The sequence below is a fragment of the Elgaria multicarinata genome, chromosome 2 (genome assembly GCF_023053635.1).
Source record: "Elgaria multicarinata webbii isolate HBS135686 ecotype San Diego chromosome 2, rElgMul1.1.pri, whole genome shotgun sequence".
In the NCBI taxonomy this organism is placed as follows: Eukaryota; Metazoa; Chordata; class Lepidosauria; order Squamata; family Anguidae; genus Elgaria; species Elgaria multicarinata.
In genome coordinates, this window is record NC_086172.1 from 62559039 (window position 1) to 62579081 (window position 20043).

At 37.2% G+C, this 20043-nt stretch overlaps 1 protein-coding gene across 3 annotated transcripts in view; it reads left to right on the forward strand.

The window, feature by feature from the left end:
* NCKAP5 (NCK associated protein 5) overlaps positions 1-20043 on the forward strand; it is a 640533-nt gene that overhangs the window by 388386 nt on the left and 232104 nt on the right. For all 3 annotated transcript variants that reach the window (XM_063116607.1, XM_063116609.1, XM_063116608.1), the window contains one exon: positions 15431-15521. In XM_063116607.1, the coding sequence (XP_062972677.1) occupies positions 15431-15521 (91 nt within the window). The remainder of the gene's footprint in view (positions 1-15430; positions 15522-20043) is intronic.

Sequence of the window (20043 nt, forward strand, 5' to 3'; positions counted from 1 at the left end):
GCTGGAGCACCAATTTCCCCATTTACGTTAGTGGGTTTGCCCTGTTGGATATTATCCAAGACCTTTAGACTGGGAAAGCAGTCTAGAAATATTTAATATTCCTATTAATATGAAATAAATGATCTTTAATGAATGCCTGAAGTTGTCAGAGATCCTAAGGCAGTAAATCTGGCCAGCAAATCTGAAATAACTGGAGTTTGCTAGAAACTGTACTGGTCATAATTAGACCTGGTTCCATCTCTGGGGGTACAAGCACAGCTGTCCTGTGCTGGTAAGAAATGAACAGATGATCAACTGTAAGGATTAATAGAAGCAATCTCCATTGGAAGAAGGGTATTAATTTTCTGTTATTTCAATTAGGCTTTTATTTCAATAAGTGTGTAAGGTCATTTGGTATAGAATTATAGTTCCATTTCTTCATCTGCTTCATTCCAGTTAATGTATTTTGTTTTTGCATTGTAAGACAGAATAATTAAGGCTAGAAGAGAGTTTGAGCATCTCATGTGGAATGATATTGTAGTTGTTTTTTACTCAGATTCCCTTGTGGGAGCAGTTGCTGCTCAAATCAGGCAAGATGCAAATTGAAACGATGCATGATAGTGTGTATTATTCTTAATCACTTCCCTCACTCGCTCCCTTCGTTCCCTGTTTTGACCACTCCAGCATGTATCTCTTCCTTGGGTAATAATTTGTTATTCCATATTGCATATCTCTAGATAGGATTATCTTTTTCAGGTTTCACAACTTTGGATTTGAACTCTGAATTCCATCTACCCTGTACGTTTATCCTTAAAAAGGATGATTTTGTGTGTGCGCATAGAATAAGGCTACTGCCTACCAAGAATATACATTTATTTATTTATTTATTTATTTATTGCATTTTTATACTACCCAATAGCCGAAGCTCTCTGGGCGGTTCACAAAAATTAAAATCATGAAGAGCATAAAAACAACTAACAATCTAAAAACACAAATACAATATACAATATAAAAAGCACAACTAGGATAAAACCACACAGCAAAAATTGATATAGGTTAAAATGTGGAATTAAAACAGCAAAGTTTAAATTTAAGTTAAGTTAGGTGTTAAAATACTGAGAGAATAAAAAGTGTACTCCTTCAGCTGGCGATGGAAGGAGTACACTGTAGGCACCAAGTGAACCTCTCTGGGGAGCTCGTTCCACAGCTGGGGTGCCACAGCAGAGAAAGCCCTCCTCCTAGGGCCTATATGGTATCTGTCACATTAGAAAACTTGCCTTGGAGATTATAGAGTAATTTGACTAGGGCCTGAGGTTGGCAACTAGACCAGGTCTTAGGGGTAACACATTTTGTTTCAGTCTTTAATATAAGACAGTTAACCATGTCACAGTGTCTAGAATGAAAGTTGAAAACCAGAGATAGTCAACATCAAAGGTGAGGGTGAATAGGAAGAAGGCAGTAGATGAGCATCACGTCATACAGGACTAAGGATGGTCTGACTCAAAAAATGCTTTTTGGATTATAACAAAGCCAGGCACCAGTTAGAACATGAACGAATCCTAGCAGTGCATTTTGAGGGGACACTTGAAAAATGCAACAAGAAAAAGGTCTCTTTCCAGTAGTGTCCCCAAGCTCTGTTTTTATCATTATTGTAAAACACTGAGAGAAATTGATTTTATGAAGTGTGTAATAACTTAAATAAATAAATATGTCTATGTCTACTCAGAAGTAAGGCCCATGAATTCAATGAGGCTTACTCATAGTTAACTTTGCATAGGATTGCAGCCTAAAGCATATTTTGCTACTTCCATATGCTCTCCATGTTGACTGAGAAACTGAAACTTCCATTGATAGAATTGAAGAACCTAACATTGTGTTCTACAGGGACAGTACTTCACGCTTTCTGTTAGAAGATTTGGAAACAATTCTTAGAGCGAAATCCTATGCATGCTTGGACAGAAACAAGTCCTACAACCTCCAGCATTCCCCAACAACACTACTGGCTGGGGAATGCTGCGAGTCATAGGACTTGTCTAAACATGCATAGGAATGTGCCTTTAAAATATTAACAGTTCATTTTGCTTGTACACATTGCATAACTCTGAAGTGTTGCCTCTGAAGAGAAACAAGAATATTCAGTGGTCATCAGTAGTTGTAACAAACAGATGATGGTTACAATGTTATGTGTGCTTGTTTCTTATAAGTTAAAATAAGGGTGAAAGAAAGAATGACAAATACTAAATCCAATTGACATTACCAAGGCACGTACTTGCCTTTATCAAAGGTCACTTGAAGTCAGTAATATCATATAATACTGAAGACTATTTTATGTCTTATTCAAAAAAGAGATTTCTCTTTAAAATGACTTATCATAATGATGCCATAGAATCTGAAAACCATTCAGAAAGACATATTTTAAGGAAGCCAGAATAAAACAAGATGTAGCTATTTTTCAGACCTGCAATCATTTTTATGTGAAGTGTAGTCAAATAATGTTATCGTTCCAGAGTGATAAATGCTTGATCAATCTTGTATTATGATGTGCCTTTTTATGAACAGATACAAAACATCTGTGTGGAGGCAATAATGGAATAATATCACAAAACCTGGGGAAATGATCTTGAAGTATTATCTTCATAAATTATGAGGGCTGTTATACGAGAAATTCACCATGTAGAGAAAATAAAAGGAAACATGAGACAAAATAGATTAACTTGTATGTGCAGGTACAAAGCACATGCCTGATTACAAATTTCAAATTAGTTAGATGATGTGAAAATATTAATGTATACTAAATCATGTTAAATGCGTTTTACAACTTTTCCCAATGCCTAGATATTAATGGCTTAATGACAGAAGAAGAATGAGTTTGTTATAAATTTGATCTCTTTTTGCAGATAATATAATTTGGTACTTCTTTTACTTTTATGTAATTTCCATTTATTTGATGAAAAGTATACCAGCCTGCAGACATCTTTTTCATAATTCACAGTCAGGCATGTTGATTTTTATTTTGTTTTTAACTGTCCACATTTCCTGGTAATCCACCTATATATGACTTATGATCTGCTTTTTGTCATGGGATTGTAAGTGTGCATTTCTTTGAACATAAACTTATTCTCCAAGCTTACCTTGAGAGACAGGGCCATTTCCTGTGATACATTTGCCTTGGGTTTCAATGCACATGCAAAATGCAAAATGTGTAACATCCGTTTATAATAGGTAGTGATGTACAGTTATGTCCCATCAAAATACATCTGAATGAAAATTCAGAAAGGATTGGATCCCATTATTGACCGTGATTACCTAATCTAGACCTAGTTGAGCTACACTGAGTTGGTTGGATGCTGAGATAAGCATGCCCCCCCTTTTAACCTAAAACCAGGAAGTCTTCCATTAACCATAGTTTCCTATTATGTATGAACTGGGAAACTGTGATTAGCAAGTTTGGAACAAACCAGGATCTTACTATAACTTCAAAATGTGTTAAATTACTGCAAAGCAGTCTGCGTGGATTCCTTGTCCTCCAAAACTTTGCTAATTAATATAGCCATGATCGAGTCAGTTTTAAAACATTTTAAAATATCATTAATTTCAATATAGCATTATGTATACAAAGGGTATTTTGTATGTGTGGTGAGATCCTTTTAAGCCAGCCTCACTGAACTTGTTGCTTCCACATGTTTTGGACTGCAACTCCCATCAGCCCTGCCAATGGTCAGGGATGGTGAAAATTGTAAACCAAAACATCTGGAGGTCATCAGGTTGTGGAAGGCTATTCTAACCGGTTACTCAACAGTGGGAAACTCAATAAACTTTTCACTGGAATTTCAAAACAAAAATTTCCACCTGTACAGCTGTAATTGATCCATGTATCCTCTGTTAGATTAAAGCCCAGATATATCCCTATCAAAATGAAGAAATAAGGAACTTCCTTAAACTGTTATCTTAAAATGTTGTGTTAAGGATGTGTATGTACTAGGAAAGTTTAAATATTGGGTTTATTACTTTGTGAATCCTCATGGACTCATTCTTCCCATTAGCTATTAAGAAAACAGCAGATGAGGAACTGGTCTTTGTGCTTTTAGATCTTCACACTGTTTTATCCTTGCTACTGGTTTTACATTTGGTCGTCTTTTGTGCTATTCTTGGTTTTATTTTGCTTTTATCATACTTGTTTTGTTATTTTCATTGTTGCCTTGCATTTTACTTTAAGTTGTACACCACCCAGGATTTTAAAATTTAATAAATGAAATAAATACAAACAAATTGAGGGGAAATGAAGGGAATTTTATGAACCTAGTACTGTTATATTAAATACTCATTAGACATATCCCATAATTCCTCCTGAAGTAAAGAAAAATATATACTGGCATGATCCAGTCAAACATTTTCCTTCAGTGGAAGAGATGTGCTTAAATTTCTCCCATTGAAAGGAGGGACTTAAGGTGCTTAGCTTTGGGTGGATTATGGCCATGATTTTTAACCCTATTGCTGGATAATTATGGGAACATATATTAAGTGATAACCTAATGGTCTAGGCATCCATTCTTACATGCTTTCAGCAGGAATTAATTGACCTCTAAAATAAAATCACTTGAACATACATTTGCAATTGTAGAATAATTCGTTCTTCCATAGCCTATCCGGGCGGCCAAACTTGTAGCCCATTGCTCTGTGGTCAATGGATGAAATGACTCTATCTTGCACTAGAGAAACTCTTTCAAGAGAAGCAGGATTCATGTAGGTTGTATTTTCTCATCAGTAAATAGGATCAAAACTGAAATGAATACACATACATATGGAAGAAGTGCATTCTTAGTCAAAAAAGCATAAAGGTTCATTTTCCTTCACATACCTCAGTGAGTTTTAATAGTTTTCCAATTCAGTGTTCATATTCGTGATACATATTTATGCATTTTTCATATATTAGAACATGGAGGAATCTCGACAATTCTTCATTATGAATAAATAGTTTTACAAGACAATTTGAAGCACAAAAAGAAAGTCTATTGTCCAAAAGATGCATTTATAATTATCTATTTCCTTCCATTTCAGTTATTCTTCTGAGATGACATTTAAACTCAAGCTCATAAAATGAATTGCTTACGGAAATTGCTTCACCCAATGATGAGCAATGCACAAATTCTATATTTAATTTTATTTAAATATTCATTTCATTGTATAACAACTGTAATATTTCAGACTGAGCTCAATAGACAGCATAGAAGTAAGTCTTACTGATTCCAAGAAAACCTATTTCTATTTAATCATCCAAAAGTAAATATAAAGTGTTGTGGACATAAGCATATCTGGTCTTTTGCTATAATCTGACTTCTCCATTAATACCTTTTCTGTTCTTTCCTCACCACTATTAAAGGCTGTCCCTTTGAGCATTAATTATAGATGTGTAAGCAAATATGCAGATTGAATGGCACCTTTGTTAGTTAAAAGTTTAAGCTAGCATGGTTCATAGCAGCCTTCCTCCACCTGGTGCCCTCCAGATATTTTTCAATACAACTCCCATCAATCCCAGCCAGCATGGTTAATGGTTAGGAATGCTGGGGGTTGTCATCTGAAACATCTAGAGGGTAGCTAGTTAGGGAAGACTGGTTTTACCATCCGAGCATAGTTGATATCACTTTCAGAAATACTGCGATCTAATTTTATTTATTTTACTCTGTGCATGAACTAGTGTTTCATAATGGCCAAGAGAATTATACTTCAATCCTGTGCATTTTCTTCAACCTTGTGCATTTTCTCAGAACTAAATCATGTTTCGATCACTGGAACCTATTTCTAAGGAAGTGAGCGTTGCCTTGTACACTTCCCCAGTTCAAACCTCACCTCTGCCCTGAAGTCCCTGTGGCTTGCACCAGGCTCTCTCAAAATCAGCCGCAAAATCCACTCCATCTGCATTCCAGGCATTATTAGAAAATAGTATAGGTGAAGCATTCTAAAACATTATATGAATTATAAGTATCATTATTGTTAATATTGAATATGCAAGATTTAATGTAGAGTTTTAACATACTCTATAGAAGCCAATGCATTAAATTAAGTGAAACTAAATATAGTCATAATGAAAGTGGTGGATTCGTTATTCAATGCTAAAAATCTGAATTAATTCTGAATTTGAGAAACTATACTCCTTTAGAACCTCTGGAGTTCTTCATTATTTATGGGTTCTTATTTATCAGTGGTTTTCATATACAAAGTGCTTTACGTTATTATTCATCCCCAAAACCACCTTTACCCATCCATCCTCAAAAACACTTCTTATAATATTCTTACTTCACACTTGAGAAGTGAAGGGAGAGTGAAGTGATGGCAGTGACATGGAGGAGCTATCTACTTTCACTTTGCAGAGGGGAGGTTGTGGAGGCTTCTGCCATATAGGACACCTAACTGGAATTTAGCAATTAGTGGGCCACTGTTCTTCAAAGCATCCAGAAATCCAGGCTCACATGGATTCCTATAGTTTGTATCCAGATGTTAATTCTGATTATGAAATAGTGCCTACCACTTCAAAGAAGGGCCTTAAAAGTGATTATCTTTTTGTGTCAATTATGTAAACTAAGAGTTTATAATTGAAAAACAAACAGCAGCAAGCACACTTTTCTACCGGTGAAATGGTGCAAAATAAAAGAGCTCATTTTCAGGTAAACATTTTAGAGACTCCTGCTAGGTATCTGATATTAGAACCATATGTCTTTAAAAATCCCTGATTTCCTTCAGCAACATCATATCACAAGTTAACAGGATAATGTTCAAATAGTACATTATTTAGACACTTTGGAGTACATTTTCAAAGGTTACCGTGGGGCTTTAGCCACAGGACTCCCATTAAGCTCAATGGGAGCTTTATAGCTAAAAACCTACACAATGGCTTGAAAATGTACTTCTGACTGTGCTGAAGATAGATGCTGAGTACAAGTGGTTGAGGCATGGGTAAATAAAGGATGGTGTGGTTTCCGCTATAGGGTTATCATTAAGAGTAAGCCTGCCCCCACCCTGGCTTTCCTTACAAATCATTCTCTGTTGGATTCTCTGCCCTTTGTTCTCACCTTTTTTCTGAAGAGTACGTGTACTGAAACTTGCTGTGAATAAATAAAATGCTTCAGTGCATAAGTGGTGGCTGTCTTCCTTCATTCTATCGGGATATATTGCCATATCCCTTTGTATATCCTCATCTTTAAAAAGAAAACTTCTCTCTCTTTGACCGTTTTATCTTCCTCAGTCTACACATTTCCTTTTTCATACCTTCTTAAAACCTTTACATTAATTGTAGTACTATAAGTTCACCCAGCTCTTAATCTATAGCAGAAAGGTTCCTCAAAAGCTTATTTAGATGCCTTCAGTTAGAAGGTAAATAATAGCAAACAAACCTAGATGATAGTAAAACTTTATTTATTTATTTTAGCATGATCAAACTTCCACTGTATTGTACAGTATTGAAAGCATTCCAGCGTTCACTCACCACTGGAGTTGAGTGACATCAAAACTGACTGGTGTGTTACACTTAGAATAGGCCTTAAAAATCTCTGGAGCTCACAGCTTTCTTAACAGACAAATCTGTGGGCAGTTGAGACATCAAGATCCTGTTTATTGTAACAGGATTGAGCCATGATGAATCCATTTTTCACTTTTATTGTAAGTATGTACTTTGTCCTGTAAAATACATCAAAATATAATATAGCCTAAGATATAAAGTAATAGTTATGAAACATTCCCAGTTGCTAATTTTTTATCTTAATATGTAAATCCCATTACAGTATAAACTGCCTAAACTGGTCACATGCAGGACCTTCAGATAATCTGAAGCTGATATGCCCAAACATCAAACCATATTTATACTATATTGTGGCTGACCTAATGTTGAAATTAACATAACCTAAATTCAGCTCACAGTCTTAAACTGTTTCCCATTGTTTCTAAGAGCTTAGATATAAGTAATGATACATATTTCTTTTTGATGAAGCAAAACAAATCTTAATTTCAAGTTTTACTATCATCTAATCATAATTTTAAAAAAACCCACCCCACACATCATAGGTCAATTCTGCTGAGTTTATGCATTTCTTAACACAAAATGTATTGACTATTATTTATTGACCATTAAACTGATCAGTAAACTTTTAAGCAAATTTTGACCTTGAATGATGGATTGACTATTCAACACACTTCAGATAAAGTTCTGACCTTGGTATCTCACCATTCCTCAAATGTTGAGGATTTTAACTCAACATTCGTATATACAGAATGTTACTATTATTTACGTTTAAATACAGAATGTTTAAATACATGATTTAGAATTAATTATGAACTTTGCTACAGATCAGGGAGGGAGGATGACTTTTCCTATTGATAGGCTCCTGTTTTAGAAGAGTTCCCCAAAAATAATTAATGATAGGCTGTCACCAGTCAGGTCGGACTCCCTGGCAAACAATCAAGCTGCTTGGGGAGTTCTAAGCCCTTCTGCCAAGAACACCCCCAGCTCTAGGAAAAAAGAAAAAGAAAGGCACTTTAGATTGTCTTATCCAAAGCCCAGAGACACAAAACTCACTGAATGAACTTCCTAAGGAAATAAGCAAGGTATATTTATATCATGCAGTCCTTCATGTAGGGAAGGGTTACGTGGGAGATTCCCTGAGAAATTCCCTTTTAAAACAATGCAGCCAAATGTCCTATTATAGAAACAGGTTTATTTGTTATGGGAAAAGGAAAAGGTGGGGGGGGAGGGAAGGCAACCATTAAACACACAGAATTCCAAATAAAATCAGTAAAATCAATTTAACATAGGTAGTTCCATGCATAGACTCTTGGATTTCAGAGCAGAAGCAGACATCATTGCAGAGAGGATAGTCTGAGAGAAAAGTCCCTGATTAGTTGTTATAGGAGGACAGTGGGAGTCAAGCAAATGTTCACTTTTATGGTGATCTGAGTTCAATAAAAGCCAGCCCCTTAGCCGAGACTGACTGTTGTTTTGTCCAGTAGTGTGATAACCACCATTTCTGATGTCAGTTTCCTAGCAAACAAGCTAATTTTGACCCTTTTGTTGTTCTGTAGACAGTACAGATGCTTATACAGATGAATTTGGGGGTGGGGCAATGGTCCACATACTGCCCAGTCCTGCTCTCTCATGGCTACTGTTGAGCTACATGAGAATATAGGACTTCGTCACAAACTTTCTTTGGATTTTCCCTTAATAAAATCACCAGTTTCTACTTATTCACATTCCCAGTTCTTAATTATTTCTCATTGAGCATTCCTAGTTGCCTTTTGGTTGCTTTTATAAATTGGGCCTGTTATAAGTTTTTCGTGAATTCTTGTTCAGTATCTCGAAAAGGTTGTCGCAAATGTGACAAATTTACGTATTTTGCTAAAATGTCAGACAGAGTGCAAGAGAAGTCAAGGTAAAACATGAAAATAACATGATTTCTTAATTGGCATACTGAGCTCTGTTACTTGAGTGTTCTGGGAATATCTCATAAATGATAATAAAACAGTTGTATTTAAAATGGGAACAAGGTTACAAGGTAATGCAATTACTTTATAAACTTACAAAGAACTGGAAGTTGAACAGCATTCAGATATCAGATTATAAACATACTCTGGAAAAAGATCACAAGTATTTAGTGACTGTAAACATAAATTGGAGGTATAAAACAAAGCAACTCCACTGGAATTCCAGTAGTACATTTTGATGCCCAAATTGTACAGGGTATACAGGCTGTGACTAATCTCAGAACTAACTATGAGAAACTTATATAACTTCAACGATGTGTTTCAAGGTGTAATTTGCTTACTAGGGGGAAAAAATCCCAAAAATATAGCTACACGTGCCACCTGTAATTTTTCACAACTTAGAAGTCCCAGTGGCACTAAGAGGTAAAGTCCAAACAAAACTGAATAGTATGGAAAAACTGCAGGTAGGTGATAGTTAGGTTGGATAAGTTATTGTGGCAAAGCTTGACAGAGATCATCTGAGAATATGCTTGGACCTAAATGCTAAGAAGACAGCCCAGCATTTAGTATTTCTGGATGAGGCAGATTATTTTGATCCATTTCAGTCTGTCTTCAGGCCTGGTTATAGGACAGACTGATTTTGTTATCTTTGTGAAAGAGCCTGCCACTGCTCCTTTTCCCAGTCTGAGTCTGGCACCCAGAAATAACAGTCTCACCACAAAAAGGTAAAAATCTTTATTAATTACAACTAAAACTCTGGTGGAATTCCCACGTCCCAGGGCTGGGACAACACATAAGGGGAAAAGACACAGCACAGAAACATTAAAGGCAGGAAGGACAACACAACATCTCCACAATCATACACTCCCCACTCCCCCCTTCCCCCTGCTGAACAAGCAGCCACACTTTCCCCAAGACATCCAGCCCCACACTAACTTTCCACGGACTCCACCTCTGCGGGCTAAAAGCCCCGCAGACAAAAGAAAAGATTTCCCTCTCAGCCTAAGGCACCAGAACCCGAACTGCTGCAAGGAACCAGATTACTGGCGCTGCCGGGATCTTTTATCAGTTCGGCTGCACGTATAGTGTGAGATCATCCCCCAGGTACAGAGCTGGACGGTTTGAGACAATTAGTATTCAAAGTCTTTGGCAGAGCGATCGTAAATCTGCCCAGAGACTAACTTCTTGAGACCTTAACCCCCTCAAGCCCATCACAATCTTAATGATAAATTCTGCTGGGAACTGGACAGAGGGAATGTCCCCGTAGGTTTTGCTGGGTCTCTTGGTAGCTTTCAATTCCATCACCCATGGTATCTTTCTGAAGCATCTGTCTGAGAAGGGACTTGAAATATGGTGGCTCCAGTCGTTCTTGCAGAGTTGATTCCTGTTTGATGACATGGCCTTTGTTCTGTGGTGTGCTTCAGGGTTCCATCTTGTCCCCATATTTTACTTATACATGAAGCTGGTCAGAGAGTTTGTCTTGGGGCTTGGTGCCACCAGTATGCTGATGACACCCAACTCTATCTGTCCTTTCCATTTAAATCCAAGGAAGCTAATTCAATAGTAATATCTGACAATGGTAATGGTGGATAAATTGAAACTTGATCGAGTCAAGAGGTGCTCTTGGATAGTCAAAAAGCTGATTAGGGAATAAGAACTCAATCTGTGCTAGATGGGGTTACACTTTCCTTGAAGACTCAGACTCACAGTTCAGATGTATTCCTAGACTCTGCCCTGAACCTGGATGTCCAGGTTTCGGTGGTGGCCGGGAATGCATTTGCACAGCTGAGACTAGTACATCAACTGTGAGTGTTCCTAGAGATGTCTGATGTGGTCATCTTCATGGATTTCATCTTGTTTGGACTATTGTTACACATGCTGTTTGGAGCTAGGGATGCTGCAAGCACCCAACTTGGTCCGAGAGTCCTGTGCGCACATACACAGCACATCTGCGTCCCTGGAGCCAGTCAGGAGCACTCCCCACAAGCTCAGACTCACCCCTCTCTCACTAGAAAAGCATCACCGGGACTCCCCGCTGCTCTGCTCTGAGAACGCTGGCAGAGATAAACTCACATAGATTTTGACTTTCCACAGGCTGAAGAGAGCCAAACCCTACTTCTAAACAAATTATAGCTATAACCTACAAGGCAGACTGCAGTGCTGAAGCTGGGCCCTGACATTAGCTGTGTTAGCCAACTTAGACAGCCCCTTATTAAAGAGACATAGTTGTGTCCAAAAGACATGAAAAAAAAAGTTTCTGCCAAATAAGATGCAATCCAAGATCCATAGATGCGTCACTTATGGATGCCAAGGCAGGCAGTGATCCATTTATATCTCTAATATACTATCCATTCTAGTATGCCTAGAACCCAATACTGTCCATTTAGAACAAGGGTCCATGCAAAAAGATAACAAAACTGATCAAGGTGGAATATCTGATCTAAACGGAAAAGACCAAACGTTTAATTTAAGCCAACAAATAAGCCTGATGATATAAAGCAACATGCGGAAAAGCAAATCCACCTTCTTTAATTGGAAGTTGCATCCTTTTTTAAAGATAATCATGGTGGGAGGACCGCTCCCAAGATTTTTGCAAAACAAAGCCTTGATTTTGTTTTTTAAATATTTGCCAGTTATAGCTAATGCTTCTTTCATTCTGTATGCATAGAGTTAAATAAAACTTCAGACTGTGTCCCTAATTATTTTCATATCTTCCCTCAATTGTGGTTTTAAGATTAAATCTTCTCAGGCCCAGTGAGAAGTACTTGCAGATGCTAAATGCATGCACATAGCATGCAGATAGTCACATGTGACAACAGCACAGAAGACTTTCATGCTTCACTCATGAAGTCATAATATTTGGCCACGACCAGTTAAATACAAGAAAAGGTATGGTACATTATCTAGAGAGGGTCTTTTCCTGCTTAACTGGTATAGGTAAGTTCCTTGATTTGAGCTTTTTAAAACTCATTTAATGAGAATATAACAATATTCACAAGATTCCGTATTTTAAAAATATAAAACTGACTGTTTATCTGCAACAAGAAGTGATTCTGTGGTCAGTGAGGATTCATGTTGTTGCACTGTTTCTTCATCTATTCTGCACTCTGTTTACTAGTATACAAAACATAATACCAATTAACTACAGCTAAATTACATTTGTCAAATAAATGAATAAAGTACAATTTGTGATGAATCGTCCTTGCCTCTTTTATTGTGTTTGCTCACATCAGTAATTTGCAAAATCCTGTGATTCACAATGGGCTTCCCTGTCATTTGTATGAATTAAAGAGGTTCTCTGCTGTACTAATATTCACTGGAGTGTCATGGAGATTAATTGAGGTCAAATCTATAATCAGGTACATGTACCATTCCTTTTGGCCTTGGTTGTCTGAATGTCACTAAAGGAGAATTTATCCCTTAATTCTAACCACTTTGAAATCTGTCTGCATGAGACCCAAAAAGAAAATAAACGTGTTTTGGGTTCCAATGCTATTTAAGGAGCAGATCCTGTAGTCTCTCTAAAATGGGCCAAAACTCACTTCTCATTTCAGGGATATGAAGACAACCCTCATTCTAATACTGTAACTGTATGTGTAAGATTACAGTGGGCAATATCCAGTACTGCCCCCATGCTAGTAGAACCCACCGCTAGCACAATGGGAAGCTAGCAGTTCTTTAAACAAATTAGCTAAAAGCTCATATCTGGAATGGGAGAGGTCAGCAGAAGGGAGCTCCATTGATCTGTCCTGTTCCAGAAATAAGCATTTTGGCTCATATCCAACGTTAGTTTCCTGTTGCACTCATGATACAGCGAGGGCAGCACAGCTCAGTGGTGGAACATGTGCTTTGCATTCACAAGATCTCAGGCTCAATCCCTGAGGTCTTCAGGGTGTTTTTTTTAAGGATCTGATGGCAGTGATGTGAAAAATATCTGTCTGGGACACTTGAGAGCCCCAATGAATCAAACTATGGGCTACTTAGACAAATAGAAAGTTATAGATAAAAAGGTCTACGACCAAGCTATTCTTATATGGAGGTAGCAATTGAACCAGTTCCTCCATAGGGATGCTGTACATGCAACTGTTTTGCTTTCCGTGAAGGCATAACATGTTTTGGAGCTGCTGGCCTCACTGTGACCTTCTGAATAGCACTCATATGGGTGTGCTATATGGATGTGCCATCCCATATGTATGTACCTCAGCAGGACATCTCAGCTCTAAGTTTGACAGGGTAATTATGTGGAGGGAGGGGCTGTTTATGTGGTCCCTGTTCTAACTTGGCTCTTAATCTTTTACAATGTGTTATTGAATCAGTTGGGAGATTACATTTTAAAGCTAGTTTTTGAAGCCCTATGCTATGTGGTATTTCCTTTATTGAAGGTATAACAACGAAGCAAAAGATGTGTATTAAGGAAGGGTTCTACTTCATAACAAGATATAAAAACAAATGGTTCCAATCTGCTACTGGGAAACTATGTGCTACTGTCTGAACTGAAGTTTATACTTGGTTTATTTTTGTTCACATTTGGTCAACAGATGGAATGACTGTACTAGGTGCATTCTTGCGAATGAATAGCATACATATCATAAAGTAAATAATCATCATACTAATAATAACTGGCCTATCACTGGACATCAGAGTAAAATGGATGTCTTGTGATCACCCTTCTGTGGAATGTATGATGAAGATTTTAACATAAAGACTAAATAAACTGGAATGTTGTCACCAAAGCAGTAACTACTAATGTATTCTGACTGGTTTGATAGACTGAACTGAGCAGTATAACCCCAAAGAATTCCAGATGCTGGGGATTAACTCTAGAAGTCATTAACTTTATGACTTGCTAGTGAGCACCCAAAACATGCAATGGTAGGGTAGGTGAGCTGAGGTTTGAATCAACAAGACCATTTTTAGGTGGTTATATCCTGAAAAGCCTTTACATTTGTCTTTAGAGAACTATGTTTAGAGTCAAAGTGGATGCAGTATCTGATCTAAATTGGACATTCTGGGTTCAACTCCTTGTGCTAATACTCATTGGTGCTTATACAGTCACTCTCTGAACCTATCACTTCAAAGGCTTTTTTGGGGAGTGAGGGTAAAAACTCTGTGTCATAAACATCTTGGAGGATGGGAAAGATATAAAAGTAACAAATATTTTTATTATTTCCTGTTTTTAATTCTTTGAAATTGATTGTGAGATTCATGATCATTGAGCACTAATTAACACTGCATTAATGTGTTGCCACAAAACCCACCTGAAATAGCCAGAATGTTCTATTTATTAATTTAGCAATCACTGATGTAATTATATATCCTTTTCTTTATAAATCAATGGTTCTCGACTTGAGTAATAAGACTGTTTGAATAAAGGAAGTACTTAATACGGCTCAGTAACAAAACTTTCACTAAAGTATACACTAAATTTCACTAAATTGTTATAGAGTTTAAAATAAAATATCTAAGAGCGTACATTTTAATTTTTAAAAGAGCAATGATAGTTGCACTGATCCATGAGTAACTGAACAGTTGTTTATTTAGTTGTTGTTGTTGTTTAAAAAATGTGAACCTCTTAGACACAAGACCTGGCCTAATTTTTGAACTTTTCTGTTTCTTTTCCCATCCTTTGCCTTTTATACCATGTAGCCTGATGAAGAATTCTGGAAAATGCAAACACTTGCACAATCTTTCGTGGCATTTTAGTTGTCCCAAATAAAAATAGTGTGCTGCTGTAGATTTTGGATTTATTAATTTTTTGTTGGAATCCTTTTTCTAAGTCTAGACATGTCTTAAGTCGGAAGTATTAAGTATTAGCAATAATGAATAAATTAAAATACAGCATTTTTCTTTGTCTTGTCATGAAGCAAGTCTATTCAGTCCTGTGACTGAGAAACAGTGCTTAAATTATATCTGTACAATAAGCTTCATTACAAATTCTGTCCTTTAATTACTGAGGGATTTTTTTCTTCTTTTCTGTTTCCAGAATGGAAGAGACAGTGAGGAACCTACTGCAAAGTCGTGGATCGCCCGAACCAAACCGAGAGGAACCTGTTACCATAATAAAGGCATATCAGGTAGTAATGATATTGATATATTCATTTGCCACCTATGGTAACTGATATGAGGATTGGATGTTGTAATTTGTCAGGATCAAGCAGTTGATGCTGATGAAAGATATATTTGAAGTAAAAAATATCCCTGAGAAGATCAGCCATATGGTGGGAGAGAGGTGGGTTGCTGGCCGTGGAAACCAGAGAACCCTCAGGAAGAAGTGCTCTTCAAGACAATTGAGGGAAGGTGACATTTATAGGTGTTAAGTTTCTTAAGGACTCTTTCTTAGAGCTATCAAAGATATTGTTTTTTATTTTATTTTTATTTGAGTCTTCATGAAAAGGAGAGGGGAACCCAGTCAGGGACTTAAGGAGAGCAAAGGGGGAAAGTAAGAGAGACATGCAGGTAAAGCCATTGTGAAAAGACAGTTGAAAATTAATGTAGGGATTGGGAAAAGTCAGTTGATAGTTCAGAAGCATTCTTCTTTCCATTGTGAGCTGTGTGTGTAGATGTACATGCATGCGGGGAAGATGTGTATGGATATTGCCTGTGTGTATGTGCATATATGCGTTTGTGGGTATGTGCATATTTGTGGTGTGCAGTACACATGCTTGCAAAGGTTGTATATATGCATGTATATGCATTCTATGGGGCTGAGCATGCATGTGGATGTATTCATGTGTGCATATCTGAGAATACTGCGTGGGAATGTTGCACACTTGCAAGTGGATAGCATGTGCTAATGTGTTCAAATGGTGTGTGCATTTGTGCACATGAAACGGGTACACAAGCAGGCGTGTAAGTGCTTACATGTGCACAAGCAGGTGTGAGAATGAGATGCATCTGAATAATTAAACTGTCTCTTTAAGTTCAGAAATTCAATTTAAGGCTTTGTATTGGGGGTTTAGGATAGAAGAAAAACTAGCAGGTACGTCTGCTTGTTATTATTGTTTAGTAGCACAGTAAGATGTAGTTGATTAATTGATTAGGCTAATTTATTTTAAAAAACTCTGATAAGAATCAGGATGAAATATCTTTCATCCTGATTCTTATCAGAGTTTTTTAAAAATAAATTAGCCTAATCAATTGATTAATTGGGCAGAAGATGTTAATATGAATATCCATAAAAACGGTAGATCTCAGTCTCTATTTCTCATCCAGATAGAAATGACTCTTCTAAAATAGTATATGATCTTATGTGTACATGTCGTATCTTAAAAGCAAAATGTACTCTCTCCTCTAAACTATTGTCTTGTTAATATATGCATTTAATCCATTTCAAAATCAACTAAGATTTCTTTAATTAGATGAAGCCGTTACTTTTTAAAAGATGCATAACTTTTTGGTATAATGACATAATGAGGGATAATAGTTTTAAAGCAAAACTTGCCCTTATGTTAGGTTGTGATATTTAAAAGCGAAATAGAAAACTGCTAAATTATTATAGGAAGAAACTAAGAAACACAAGACTGATTATCTTAAGTGTGGTTCTCAACAAGAATGGATGAAACGATTTTATATTGTCTCACACCATGGTAAGGTAGTTTTACTGTGTGCAGTCTGTTCAAATGAATATTTGAGTAGTCATAAAAGGAACTTCTTTTCAATAAACACTTTTGATCTATTGACCACTGGCTGCATATTTGTTTTTTTCCTCCTCAAACCTAATTATTGTTCAGGGATATATAAAACTGAGTTCTTATTACAATATCAATATTCTTGACTCCAGAATAAATATTGTTGCTAATGAACTTTAAATGTTGCACAGTCATGTCCATGGAATAGTAAACAGATACACACAAACTCATGTATGTGTTATCATTAAAGTCTGTTAGGCCTTGTCAAGATTTCTTGACAAAAGGGAGACATTCTAACAAATGGTAGCATAGTAACTTCCTAAGATATTTTGTATGCTAGCCTTCTGCCATATAAATTATTGTACCAGGGGTGCAAATAGCATTATGTCCAATTACTCATGGCTTCCTTTTGTATAGCACTGTGGCCAGAAGTGAAGTTACACAAATATAAACCTAAATGGTGAGATGAAATATAATGTGTTTATACCTATATTGGTGACACTTTGTGTGATTCATCAAGTGTTATCTAAAGTTGACACTCTCATCACCAGCTGCTGTGTACTATATTGTTTAGCCAGTGTTGCTGAGTGGAGTGAAGTGTGATTCATTATTAGCAATAGAGTTAGGAAAAGATGATGCGGGCCTAATATGCCTCTACTGATGGACACTGGTATAACTGCCGGTGGCGCTGGCTGGCATGAGTGTATCTGCCAAACCTAGAGAGCAAATAGGAGGTGCTACACCCTGCACAGCTACTGCTCACTGCCAGCATTCCAGCAGCACCTAGTCCTGTGTGGTCAATGACGCCTGTTATTGAGAGATAGCAGTTATCATACGTTAAGACAAAAGGCATAATACGTCAATCATACAGGCTAATATGTTAAAAGTCAGTAGGTAGTATCCAGCAGTAACTGTCCATAAGTGGTTGATTCTGTTGTGTAAGTGAGGCCTACCACTTGCGTAATGGAGATTTAGCACTTCAAGGGGCAACTTGAAATGAGTGGAAACAGTCATTTCTGGAACAGAGTAGGTTGGTGGAGCCCACATAAGGCTTATTCCAGAACCTCCAGTGACCTGCCCTGTTCCAGAAACAAGCGTTTCCATTTATTTCAGGGCTTGTTCCCAGAAGCACCAGTTTTATTTTTTGCTGCTTTCTTCTTTTTTCAATCAGCCTTCAAAGAATAATAACATGGAGTTGATCTCTTTTTTCTGGTGTGAAAAGGTGTAGTATATGTGAGAGAAGCCAGTGGCAAATATAGCTAGGGAATGGAGAAAAGCTGCAGTGGTACAGACATGTAGGGAAGAAGCAGTTACCAAACAACTGAAGGAAGTAAAAGGGAGATTTGAAATAGCTCAAACAATCTACAAAGCAAACAGTCAATCAATTTACAAAGCAAACCAATTTTCAGTTGAAATGGCAGGAACTTGTTGACTGGGGTGCATTTGGAAAGAATATATTCTCAGGATGAAGGCTGGGGCTGCAAAGGATTTTTTTAAATTTTTTAGCAGCTTCTGCTGAATTCCAGGAAGGGGATGGTGGTGATGGAGGGAAGCAAAAAGGTTGGTCTGCAAGAATTCGCTTTTCATAAAATAAAATACAAAGCTGACCAGCACCAGAGAGAGTTTGAAAATGTGTACACAGGCCCAACCCAGACCACCAATCAGACCACCAATCCACAATGAAAAGGGAAGGGAAAGGGACTGAGCTGCTGCAATGCAATTACCCTCCTTGAGCATTCTCGCTCTGCAAAATGAAATACTTTTTTGCCTTTGACCTTTTGGACGGTCGGTTTATTGAAGGCTGGAGATGTGTGTGTGTTTGTGTTTGTGTGCGGTGTTCTCAGGCCAAAGCTAAAGAAGAAGGAGCAACTGAATGTGGGGCTGCCAAATTGCCTGCTGCTTACGATTGTATATAGTATTCACCTTCATTTGGAAAGTCTTCCTGGTGGAAACAATTCCTTGTTCCAGAGCATAACTCCCCTGTGAATTGAGGCAAGCCACATAATTTCTATTTTTGTAGCACATGTCCCTATCTGTATAATGAAGACAATACTATTTCACACCTCTCAGAGTAGAAAAAAGGTACTTTGGTTAGTGTCTGTGAAAATATATTCCCTAATAGGGGCTTTGATGTTCCATTATGAACTTGAAAAGTGGCTCTTTTCACAAAGTCTTGATGTGGTATGCAAAATTTTCTGATTAAAAATGAAACAGCTTCAAGTGAAAATGAGAACTTAGATGAGTAAATGAGCTTGCTTTCAGTTTTGAATTAAATAAATATGCATATTCAAAGGAAAAACACATGGAAACAAAAACTGTTTATTTGGCACTCTGACTCATATTTATAGCTAGTTTTAAGCCTCAGGATCAATTGCTTTGAATGTTGGGTGGAAGATAAAATAATAGTTCTTTCTTTGTATGTAAATATACAAAAAAATGTGTATAAATGGGAAGTGAGGGAGAAAAGTAGAATAGCTATATATAAGACCGCATTGTTCAGAGATTGTCATTTGAAATTTTACCAGTCCTGGTGGGTTAGTTGGGTTGGTTGAGAAGCAGTAATCTAAAAGGACAAGTAGAGAAGGCAGTGGTCTGTGGACACATGATGCTACGATGTCCAGGGAATACTGGAGCTGAGATAAGGTTCACATAGACCCTTGGGAAGGAAAGGTGAGAAACTGGATAGTCTTGAACAACAGATTGACAGGGTAATCTATTCTGCAAACTTTCAGCACTATCCAATGCTGCTGCTATGCTAGCGGGAATGACCACTAGAGCATTGGGAAACTAATCCAAACTCCTGCTTCTGGAATGGGGAAAGGAAGCAAATGTCAGGGATAGTTTTGGCACTGCTGCGGGGCCTTGAATTTATTAGCCAAGATTTAATTAGAAAGAGTCTGGAAGAGGTTGGGCCTATTTGGCCTCTGGAATGTCATAATCTGTGTGAGCTTATTTCTCTCTGTGTTCT